Here is a 12,259-nt window from a genome sequence, read left to right as displayed (position 1 = left end):
TATGGTGACATGAATTAATTTATCGGTAGGGGTTGTATCTAAGGAGCAGTGTGTCTAACGTCCTTGTTACTGACGAAGGGGAAAGGAGAGAGTCTGTGCTGTGATACTGGTCCTCACCAGCTGGACTTTGATATACTGGTTTTCGCAATGAGGACACAATAAACTCAGTCAGTTATTGTCTGTCAGAGGTGTCACCTGGTACAAGGGAAATACATGACAAGCTCATAGTCTTAGAAATAATGTACAGAAAAAAAAACACTTCAGTCAGGAACACTTTAGTCAAAGAAAACTTATTTCCATTTGCAGTATTATATTTGGCGGTATGGCTCTGTTTTGGGGCCTCTCAGCCTTTTCTTGGGCCTGCACAGAAAGCCTCCTCCATGCGCCCAGGTCGAAAGCCTTAAGGCGGAGAGACCACGCCTCTCTGCCCTTCCATGCACCTACATGGAAAGCCTAAGGCAGAGAGCATGCCTCTCTGCCCTTCAACATGCAAATGAGGACAGCCTGTGGCAGAAAGAGCAAACCTCTCTGCCCTTCCATGCGCCTACATGGAAAGCCTAAGGCAGAGAGAGCAGCAGCAAAGACCCCCAGGAACAGAACAGAGCAGCATCATTGACAAACAGAAATGACATTGATAAGTCAGACACAACATGAAAAGGAGGAGCTGGGGTGGAGGCGGGTTGCAACAACACAGTCTCACACCGCAGTTGTCGAAATCCAGCGCTTGGGTAGAGACTGCCTGCGTCAGACAATGTCGAAAAAAGCAGTCCTTTCAGGCATGATATATGGGCAGCTGCTTTTATAGTTTAACGGTGCTCAGAGGCATCGGGGGAAACAGGGCAGAACAAGAACAAAAATTTAGGCAGCAAAAGTCCAAGCAGAATGGGTGGGAGAGGTGGCGGATGGGTCCAACAAAACCGACTGTCACCCAAGAGGGCGGTGTTCGTGTCCCGTAAGATTCTAAAGCCAAACCATGTTCTTTTTTCCTAGACCCAACCACATGCGTTAAAAACGTCAATTTGCTTTGTTGTACTGACATAGTGCTTTTATTTTGAAAGAGACTGAATGTAAATGGTACATTTCTTGTGGAAACAGAAGTGTATCTTGAAAGAAGACACCCAGTAATGTCAACAACCAGCACACCCAGGTTACCTTTCACATAGTATCTGGATGTAGAAGGTCCATGACCAAACCTTGATATGTGACGAGATCAGCGTGAGAATGTGTTGGTTGCATAGCGGCTTGCAGAGGAAGCAGCAACAGTAGGCAGGCCAGAGCAGTTTAAATAGGACGCCCTGAATGAGATTCACCAATTGGTTGCATAGAAAGGAATCATGTGATCTATCAGCTGACTGCCTTCCATCAATCAGCTGCTCCATCAGTTGACAATTTAAACTAAATTATAAAAGTATTGTATATGATGTGCATTTGATTGCATATAATGTTCCACTGATCAACACAAGTTAGTCTCAGTCTGATATAAAACAGCAGTGTTCACATTATGGCTCAGTGCTGTGGTCTTACCCTGCCATGTCACAGGTCTGATGGTCTCTATATGTTGAAAACTGGAATGCCAGAAACCACAGAAGAGGCCTTTCCTGTTCATGGTGATCTAATGCCTCACTGTGTCTTCTGTTTGGTTCACAGCCCAGCAAAGTGAGGAGTGACTGCAAGGAGCTGAAGATGCTGTGTGCTGAGGACGAACAGAGCAGGACCTGCTGGATGACTGCCTTCAGACTGCTCAAAGTACTTCCTTTACCTTCATATGTTGGTATTGGATTTAGAGGGATAGTTCGCATCTTTTCTAGTGGGGTTGTATGGGGTACTTATCCATAGTCAGTGTATTACATACAGTAGACGTCAGTTGGAGAAGCAGGCTGGAGTCTGACATGGAAGCTAAGCAACGTGCTGATGTGGAGGGGTAGCGACGGTTAGCTAGCAGCTAACTGGGAAAGTCCCGTTTTAGATGAACTAACACAATGAATTGATTTCTCTAATGTCATGTAAACGTACTGTGTCTATAGATCAGTAACCCATATGACCCCACTTTAAAAGATCTGAACTGTCCCTTTAAATCCAAGGCTGTCAGTGATATTACCGTACAGTCCAGGCTACTTGGTATCAAACCTAATAGTTACTCAATAGGTAAATTGTATTACTTGATTTGTGAGCTCTTGGAAACTCGCATTGACGCCGTCTCTCCTCTTGTGTCCTCACAGTATGGGATAGTACTGTATCAGAGCTACAACGGTCCCCAGCAGAGGAAGTCTAACCTCTCACCTTTCTCTGCTCCTGTGGTGAGTATCTGCTCTGTGACGTCACCCCTCTTACAACCCCTCTTTAATGCCCCCACCCAGCCAACTACAGTCCACATTGATCCATTAATGAGCTGATGGTGAATTGGAGTCGCTCTCCCTGTGCCACGGTCTCCTTAACATGAAACACTGTGTGCTGGATCACTTTTCCATTTAGCATAAGAAGGATTTGTTGAATGTTAAATGTTAAATCTTAGTTATTTACAGGAGTTTACATAATACACACACACACACGTATGGTGTTAAATCCTGCACACAACAAAAAGAAACCTGCACACTGGTATGTTGTGTTACGCTGAGATTAATTAACTCACAGCAGGAGGTGTTTCATGTTCAGACCAATGACTGTATAGGAAGATGGACGATACTTTTCCACTTCCTCTCACTGCACAAAAAGGAAGCCAGAGTATCTTGCGCTGAAGTCAAGTTCCTGCTCACACACCCGTCCTACCAATCATGAGCAGAGCCACTGATCTTGAGCACACTGATTGGCACACACAGCTGTCGCTTGTGACGTCAAAGTCACTTTTATAGCATCAAATAACTAATTAAAACCAAACTAATCTGAAAAATGAACACTCAACCATCAGCATGATAACAGCTACCTAAATGACAGGAACCATCCTCAGGAAAAATCTAATCAACTGTTTATTTATCTATTCTATGTATCCTGCAGTAATCAGTGTGTAGCTGCTGACATGTTGAGGCAGAGGGTGCTGTCTGTAGCTCTGGTTGAGGGTGAGAGGCTGTCAGCAGATAAACAGAGATCTGTGTGGGTACATGAGACCCTAAAAAAGAGGCTGGATCATGGGGAGTACCACCAGTTGGTCCAGGAGCTTCTCCTCCATCATGGACGTTTACAGGCAGATTTTAGGATGACTCAGGGGCAGTTTGACAACCTGCTGTCTGTCGTCGGGCCGTATAGCTCTGGGTATCCTGCAACTGCTACCACCAGTTTCTCCTCCATTGTTTACCAACTGTAAACTTGTTGTCATGACCACCACGGAAGGCCCGCCTCTCAAATCACCCGACTGGTCAATGGGAAAAAGATGACAAAAATTAGATAACATGGGGCGAAAACGCCAGGCACCTTGAGCACAGAAACGCAAGGCGCGTCGCAGCGCAAAAACCACGAGCAAAGATCTTCATTCTCATAATAAACAATTACAAAAAGGCGCCTCCAGCTGCTAAAACACATTCTGTGTGATCGGGACCTAAGATGGCTGGAGAGGAAAACTCAGAGTTGACTGAGCGAGTTGATAACCAGCTTTGTGATAGCGGTCATCCAAACAGCCAGTGTTAGGGTTAGTGAAGCCAGATAAACAAAAGATATCCTGGGTAAGTTAAACTGGCTTCGTAGTACAGGCCTCAGGGGGTGATGGAGCGCTTCATTTTTGGGGCGCTGTCATGTCCACATTCATTATACAGTCTGTTGCTGGAATGAAGTGTTCTCCATGAACATGTTATCCTTTGTCTGCAGTCCATAAATAAATCATATCACAAAGGTCTCATAAAGTGTAATGTTAGTGACAGAATGTGGAAAAAGTTTGTAACTTTTTGAACATATTATAGACCCTGTAAATTCTGCTCGACAGAAGCGCAGTTGTTTAATTGTTGTTTAATTGACTTGATATTCAGATGAAGGACGAGTTTTCGTAACGAAAGAAAATCTGAGAGCCAGCAGAGCCTTGTGCTTTTCCTCATGTGTGGACTGACTGAAGTGGGTCTGTGTGCAGACAGGATTTGTCATGCCCCAGTGAGTGCGTCTGGCTTGTTTGACCTCTGACCCTTGTCTTCCCCCCACCTCACCCATCACCACCCCTTGCTCCTTGTGTACCCCCTCCCCCACCCTGCCACGTCTCCTTACAGCGGAGTGTATCTGAGAATTCCCTGGTCGCCATGGACTTTTCCGGGCGGACCGGACGCGTCATCGACAACCCCGTCGAGGCTCAGAGTGCTGCCCTGGAGGAGGGACAGACCTGGAGGGTAAGACGGGGGATGATGCGTGGGGAGGAAAAGAAATCTGAAGCCAAACATGGACAGATTTGAGCTCCAGTCATGTCATTGTATCATTAACTTTCCCTTAGTTTAGTTTTCTGTTAGACTCTGATCTCCCCTGTCGTACTGTATGTTTTGTCACAAGTCATCTGAGATCACAGTTTGTCTTTCACACACATCTTTGAACAGTATCATTGTGCAGAAGCCTTTTCCATTTTGAATTCAGTAATCTTTCCCCTGCATCACCTGCAGCAGCTCCACTTAACTGCTGCTGAGATCACAGTTACTGCAGAGCATTGTAATGTTTGTTCACTGTACTGACTGTTTCAGCATATTTCAGTGTGCCATGGAGGTATGACGAGTCAAAAAGAATGTGTTGTTACCTCATGATAATGAATATGTGCCCTTTCTTCCACATAGAAACGGAGCCAGCGTATGAATGTCCTGGGCAGTCCCAGCCCACTGCACCCATCCTCTCTGAGCACAGGTACGCTCACTTTAGACCATTAACAAAAATGCATAATTTAAATAGGCCCCAAGTGTTTAGTTTTGCTTGCCCCGCCCTGGTGAAGTGATAATGAATATATAAATATAAGCAAAATCTCAAACACTGAGTCGCAGCTGTTTGTCTCTCAGTGATCCACAGGACACAGGTGTGGTTTCACGGTCGCATCATGAGAGAGGAAGCCCACAAAATGATCATCCAACAAGGCCAAGTAGACGGGTAAGAACAACTGTATGAGTGTGAAAAGGTTGGGAGGCTGGTGTGAACATTTTGTGATGTGATGTGATCTCGTGTGAAATGCAGTAGAAAGCTCCAGAAAATGAAGCCAGTGAAGTGAAGATTATCTTGTCAAACGAGAAGTGCGTGAAGAAAATGTGAAAAATAGAGACATCACTGCTGCCAAGAAAAGCTTAGATCTCTAAATGTTGGTGTCTAAAATCAGCTTTTTGGTTTGACAGTCGTACATTTAGCCTTTACACAGTGGATCAAGATAAGGTTCTCAAAGAGCCACAGCTCCCTCAACTCATGCAGAAGCATATATTTGAACTGTAATAGTATAAAACCCACCCCAAGATATATTAGTGATATATATATATGTATATATTTCATGCAGAAGATTAACCATTTCTCTCTAATGTTCTGTGTGTCAGGTTATTCCTGTTGCGGGACAGTCAGAGTAACCCCAAGGCATTCGTGCTTACCTTGTGCCACCACCAGAAGATCAAGCACTTCCAGATCCTACCGGTCAGTCACATTACTTTTCTAAATGCTCTGAGATACAGATTCATCTGATGGTATAAACTAACAAGACTCATCTGGCTACCACAACCCACCATTTTCCAAAGCGTACCATGTCTTTTTAAGGTTTGACAAGAAGGTTTCTTCCTTCTGGGCAGCCATTTGTTTGAATTTATTTTGTTACAGTAAAGGAATAACGAAATGTTTCAATGGGCCAGTTCGCCTGAATTATATCATACTTCTACTACTTCAACATACTTCAGGCGTCTTCGGACCAAATAGTTCTGGGGCCTACCTTAGAGGAACTGCCTACCAGGGAGCTGAGAACTACAGACTTTCAAAGGCTGTAGTTTAAGGCTAACAATCGACCAAACGTGAGTCGACCAGAAAGGTCATTAGTCGGCAAGATTTCATTGGTTGCATAGTCGCAGAAAACAAAACAAGCAAACAAACATGAAGCTCTGTCAGGAGCTGCACCTTGTCAGAATAAATCCAAACCTATATGACCTGGACCATGTGTGACTTTAATTTGAAAGAACAGACACAGGAAGTGTCCACGCAAGACTAGGACTAGGAAAATTCTTAGTCAGGGTGCAGCCCTAAAAAGAAAGTACATATCTTGTTGTCATGTGATGGTTAACTGTCCTCTCTCCTCCCTCTGTCTCTGGTCTGAAGTGTGAGGAGGACGGTCAGGTGTTCTTCAGCCTCGATGACGGCACCACCAAGTTCACCGATCTGATCCACCTGGTGGAGTTTTACCAGCTCAACAGAGGAGTGCTGCCCTGCAAGCTCAAACACCCCTGTACCGCCGTGGCCTTGTGACACTCCACACCCCCAACACTTCCACCCCTTTTTTGCACACCTCTCACCCTGAGATCCCACCCCCCCATCTGCCCCTCCCTCACCAACGCAATGAGGTCGAGAAAAGTTAGGTCGAGATTCGGGGATGTGAACAACTCAGCTGGCACTGGTAGTTTGATTTCTCCAGTGCGCCGGTGCTTATCTCCGCCTTACCACTGCTTGGATGTTTGAATGTGAACCGTTCAGACAGCTCAAGCGTGCAGATTGTGGACCCAGCAGTCGCCCAACTCCTGCGATGTTGTCATGGAGACTCAATTGTTTTGTCATTGCCATTTTGACCCTGGAGAGACACCATACGTTAGCTAAGGTTCAGCAGGAGTGCTGCGGGTCTCCTGGATGGATACCTCCCTCAGAGTCCCTCACCCTTCAACTCTCCCTCCAGCCTCCCTCATCCTCCAGGCCTGATAAGCTGTGGTGCCCGCCCCACCCTCGCCCCTTCATGGGCGGGGAGCGCCACCCTCTGACTTCCTCATCAATCATCAGGGATGGACGGGAACCTCTCTGGGTCTTATCAAACTCGATCCAGGAGTTTTCTCAACCTGTGCAGTCCAGTCTGGATAAGCTGACACCCTGCCCCCCGCCTCCAACCCCAACACCCGAGCGAACTCGATGCGGCCTCTCTGCTGTGTCCTGTCCCACAATCCCTTGGTGCAACCCCGATTCCCGCCTCTCCTCCTCCACAGGAGCTCAGAGAAAAGTCGGGAGAGAAGAGAGAAGTAGCTAAAGGCAAGACGAGCAGAGCAGTGGAGGGTTTGCTGAAAGGACAGAGGAATGTGTATCAGGAAGGCTGAACGAGCCTCTCTTGTAGAGTTGATTACTTGATGTCATTTTAATGCTGTTTTATTACTGTTGATTCAATGCAGAACTAGTTTTGCACTCCCGGGCGGACAGACGACAGCTGTTCCCTCTAGCTAAATGAAACTGCCTGCTCTCTGTTCGTCCTCCTCCTCCTCCACCACCCCCCTTCTGAAAAGCATGCATGTGAATTTCCAGCAGTTCTGATTGGATTACAGTGGCGTGGGAGCAAAGAGAGTCAGGGCTGATTATGCAGTGCCTTTCAGGAAGGTTTGGGGACGTCTCGGACCTCCGTGTGGCTCGAACCAACACGGCCACACTTTGGTGAAAACAACTGTGCGTCTCAAGACTTTGAAGAGGAGGAAGACTGTTAAATAGACTCCTGAAAAGTGCGTCCACCCCAAGCTTCTACCGTTTTTTAAGATTTGAAAGGGTTACATCTGTTGGTGAATTTGTCTTTGAATGTCATTTTCTTTTCCTAAGTCTGTTCTGAGCTCACTGCTTGCACATGTTGATTATTGATTTGATATCGATGGGTTGGAGCTGTCGTGTTCGGATCCTGACCACTGTTCCCTCTCTCCACAAAAGACAAATCAACAAAAGCACTCCCATAACGTTTTTCTTTTTGTTTGTTTTAGTATGGAATTGATCAAATGACTTGAAATGTGAACTCAGTTGATTGTGTGTCAGCATGCAGTGGAACGAGATTCACTCGCCTTAAGTGAAAGTTGTGATCCTTGTGTATGAAATTGAAGCTATATTTTGATGCACATACGGTAACGTATTTCAGATTTCAAGTGGGTGGAGTAACATCGAGAGCGTTAGTGGTGATCTTAAATGGACAGTTTAACATTTTTGGACTTTCTCACTTCCTTGCCAAGAGTTAGATGCTCAGAGTGATACCACTCATGACTGTGAGCTGAATATGAAGCTACTGCCAGCAGCTGGTTAGCTTAGCTTAGCTTAGCATAAAGACTGGAAACATGGGAAAACAGTTAGCCTGGCTGTCTGGAGGTTACAAAAAACCTCCTGTGCACATCTGTACAGCTCATGAGTTAACACATTATATCTTGTAGAAACAATTTGTGGTTTAACCAGGGTTGTGTGCTCGACTATTGACGTGATTTCCTAAGCTAAGCTAACCAGCTGCTAGCTGTACAGTAGCTTCATGTTTACAGTGCAGAACACGATGGACATGAGTCTTAAACCTTGTTGTTTTATCCTTAAAGGAATTCTTCAGCTGCAAAGTGACCATTCGTTACCTTTAATTCATGAATTTGTTTTTCTGGTGTGCTTCCACGGTAAAAAAAAACTTTGACCCTGATTACTTCAATTCATGATGAATGTTCGCCTTTTTTGGATTCTCCGTTCACTGTGGAGGCATTCTAGAAAAACAAAGTTTTCTTCACAAATTTACAGTTTTGTGGGTGAAGTATTCTTCTACCATTTTTTATTATGTGTGATCTTGGGTCCTCTCTCTTATTGTACCAAATAACTCAAGACATGACAGTGGTATCAGTCTGCTCATCAAAGTCTTTGCAATTCCCTAAAATGTCAAACTGTTTTCCAAAAGTAAAAATCAACTTGAACACGATTTAGAAAACAGGTGTTGGTAATGCAGCCTTGCATTTCTGGGTCTGTTGTCTTGTTACGTGCTGCTGTATGAATCCTATTTCTGCTGATAACTGGCTAAACAACAACATCACGTCCAGATTTTTCCAGCAGCTGCATGTTGCAGTTCAGTAACGTCAGTGTTGAACAGTCCTAGACTTCCAAACAGTGAGGGCGTCTTTCTTGAACAGCCACAACAATCAAACAGGGAGAAACTCATGTCGATAGAAGTAGAGGAAGTCATTTTCACACCAGCAGTAGCCTCAGTAGACCAGAATGCCTTGAAGTCATCAGGCGTGTCGTCAGTTAGTGTTAGTTTATTATTTTAGATTCATTGATTGGTCACCACAAAACTATTTGGCAACTATTTGGATTTTCAGTAATCTGTTTTTAAGAAAAAATGCCAATTATATAAAGGTTCCAGGTTCTCAGCGAGCATGTGCTGCTTCTCTGCGTCTTTTAAGTAAGATTTAAGTGAACTGAATATCTTTGGACCGACGGCCAGACAAAAAAAAACAATTCGAAGACATCACCGAGTATCTTGGAAATTGTGATGAACATTTTTAAGAGTTTTGTGACATTTTATTCCCCCAACGATTCCTCGATTAATTAAGAAAATTAAAAAGCAAATCTTTTGATTTAATGGTCCATCTATGTCCCAACCCTCACCTGTAGTTACGAGCTTTCGGTAGTGACCGAAAGAATGAGATTGTGGATACAAGCCGCTGAAATGAGTTTTCTCTGTGGGGTGGCTGGGCTCAGCCTTAGAGATAGTTCGAGGAGATCAGACATTCGGAGGGAGCTCGGAGTAGAGCTGTTACTCCTTGGCATTGAAAGGGGTCTTGTTCACGAGTGAGGGTTGAATGGAGCATGAGATGGATCGGCGGTTTGGTGGGGCTTCTGCAGAGATGCAGGCATTGCGCTGGACCATCCTGGTGAAGATGGAGCTGAGCTGCAAGGCAAAGCTTTTGACTTACTGGTCCATCTACGTCCCAACCCTCACCTATGGTCATGAGCTCTGGGTAGTGACCAAAAGAATGAGATCGTGGATACAAGCGGCCGAAATGAGTTTTCTCTGGTGTCTGGGCTCAGCCTTAGAGATAGGGTGAGGAGCTCGGACATCCGGAGGGGGCTCGGAGTAGAGCCGCTGCTTCTTTGCATCGAAAGGGGTCAGTTGAGGTGGTTCAACATCTGATCAGGATCCTCCTGGGCGCCTCCTGTTGGAGGTGTTCAGGGCACGTCCCACTGGTAGGAGGCCCCGGGGCAGACCCAGAACACACTGGAGAGATTACATATCTCATCTGGCCTGGGAACGCCTCGGGGTCCCCCAGGAGGAGCTGGAAAGCCTCACTGGGGAGAGCGACGTCTGGGGATGCTTTGCTCAGTCTGCTGCCCTCAGATAAGCAGTTGAAAATGGATGGATTAATCATCAATTTGGCTAGCTCGCTCAATTTCTGTGGCCTCAGCCCTGTATGTCATTGAGAGCAGCATGATCATGCCTATTTCTGGTTGTTGTAGAAAAGCATTCTGGGAGATGAAGTGAAAAGTAGACAAAGCAGGTAAACTATGCAAAGGTGGTCCATCGGAAAAATAGAGTATGACACTTAAATACTGAACAAATCTAAGTGAAAGCCATCAGATGTGAAGTGTCCGACTGCGGCATCCCCAAGTGGTAACATAAAGAACAGCTGTTTCCACATGCTATATTTCATGGTGGTCTTAACACGGCATCTGAGGACTGCCCTGTGGTCATCCAGAATACAAGAGAGGACCACATTTATAAGAATAAAAAACATGACAGGAGACCAGAGAAGACAAGTTCTTTTGTCTTTTCCTGCCCTCTCCTGCTGTCGTGTGACCAGCGAATGAAAATCCTGCAGGCATGTGACATAACACCTGCTTAGCCTCACCTGCACCTCCGCTCCATCCTGTGCCAGACTCACGGTGAACAGGGTTAGCACGGGGCCATCAGACTCCCTGCCAGGCTAACTAAACTCTCTCCAAGTATTGTCGTTGACATCACAAGCCACTGCCATCGCCGCAGGTCAACCATTCACGTGACTGTTGACTCAGCAGCTCTGCGCTCCACCCGTCAGGCCTTTCTAGTCAGCCAGGGCAGACTCTCTCCAGGGATTGGATAATGCTTGAACCCCCCGCCCCCCTCTCCTACCTGTGTCCAGCCTGTAAGCTATGACCCTGTGGTGAATATGTGTGCGTGTGCGTGTGTGTGTGTGTGTGGAGGCCAGACTGTTATATTCACTCTTCAGGATTGCTTAGTCTGCTGGTTATTATAACTTGCCTTTTAGAGACAGGAAGTTGCTTGTCGGCCGGGTAAAGTCGAGCTGAGCGGTGGATTTAGAGGAGACAGGAGTTTGGCTGGAGGTATCCCAGCATGCCCCAGTCTTCAGCTGAGGTTCTTCCCTGTCTGTCAGAGAGGGACGCGAGGCCACATGGGTCCTCTCCTTCTCCCTCCCTTTTTTTAATCACTGTGCTACAATTCAATCGTATACACAAGCCCAAGTATATGAATATACCAGTATACAGTATCATTTGTTTTCTAAGTATGTGAAGCTATGGAAGACGTAGATCTAACACTGTACCTAGGTCACAGATCACTATGTATGGGGCGTTATGCTTTTGCTCATAACTCCGTGTTAAATGAAGAATGATTTATTTAGTCCTTTTTTTCCATTATTTGATTGTGTGTATATTGACATCATGTGTATTTTCTTTGGTTTGCCACAAAAGGACCTTTTATATATATATATATAAATATAAATATATATAAAAAGAATATACCACAGTATATACAGTATTAAATTAAGCTGTTTTTTCTTTAAGAGATCAAACTGGATTTTTGGCGTGTGTCAAATTTCTGAACATCACTTGTGTGTATAAGCTGACAGACTGACAGAGTCTTCAACTCTGCCAGCATTCGATTCTGACGCCATTTTGTTTCTCAAACCACATCTTTTGCATATTTCTTCTCTGTCACGTCTGATTCCACACATTTACTTTCAAGAAAACACTCCAGTAAATGCTTGGACATAGACCCTTTCAGGGCCGACGTCACAATGACGTCATTCTATTAGCTGGAGGCAAAACACGACTTGTCACCACAGGGCTGTAGGCTACATAGGAGTGTTAAAATGTGTTTGTCTTGTTGTGTTATTGGGAGCCAGAATAGAAGGAGTCATGGCTCAAAACCAGCCGCCACTGCCCGTCAACAAAAACAAAGACAACTATGGTTAAATGTAGGGCTGCCACTAACGATTATTTTCATTGTCGACTAATCTGTCGATTATTTCTTCGATTAGTCGACTAATCATTTCATCGAAAAATGTGTTAAAATGTTGAAAAATGTCGGTCTGTCTCGCCCAAACCCCAAAATTACGTCATCTAATGTCTTGTTTCATACTCACGCCAAAGGGTTTTA

The 12,259-nt window shown here is 45.2% G+C and overlaps 1 protein-coding gene across 3 annotated transcripts in view; it reads left to right on the top strand.

The window, feature by feature from the left end:
* Window positions 1–11,629, top strand: part of LOC126384404 (growth factor receptor-bound protein 10-like) — a 60,945-nt gene extending 49,316 nt beyond the window's left edge. For all 3 annotated transcript variants that reach the window (XM_050035459.1, XM_050035461.1, XM_050035462.1), the window contains 7 exons: window positions 1,648–1,746; window positions 2,220–2,297; window positions 4,185–4,301; window positions 4,734–4,800; window positions 4,950–5,037; window positions 5,469–5,562; window positions 6,232–11,629. In XM_050035459.1, the coding sequence (XP_049891416.1) occupies window positions 1,648–1,746; window positions 2,220–2,297; window positions 4,185–4,301; window positions 4,734–4,800; window positions 4,950–5,037; window positions 5,469–5,562; window positions 6,232–6,378 (690 nt within the window). In that variant the 3' untranslated portion in view covers window positions 6,379–11,629. The remainder of the gene's footprint in view (window positions 1–1,647; window positions 1,747–2,219; window positions 2,298–4,184; window positions 4,302–4,733; window positions 4,801–4,949; window positions 5,038–5,468; window positions 5,563–6,231) is intronic.
* Window positions 11,630–12,259: the final 630 nt, after the last annotated feature.

This window comes from Epinephelus moara, chromosome 22 (genome assembly GCF_006386435.1).
Source record: "Epinephelus moara isolate mb chromosome 22, YSFRI_EMoa_1.0, whole genome shotgun sequence".
In the NCBI taxonomy this organism is placed as follows: domain Eukaryota; kingdom Metazoa; phylum Chordata; class Actinopteri; order Perciformes; family Serranidae; genus Epinephelus; species Epinephelus moara.
Note: the sequence above shows the minus strand (reverse complement) of the source record. Positions and strands in the feature narration are given on the sequence as shown.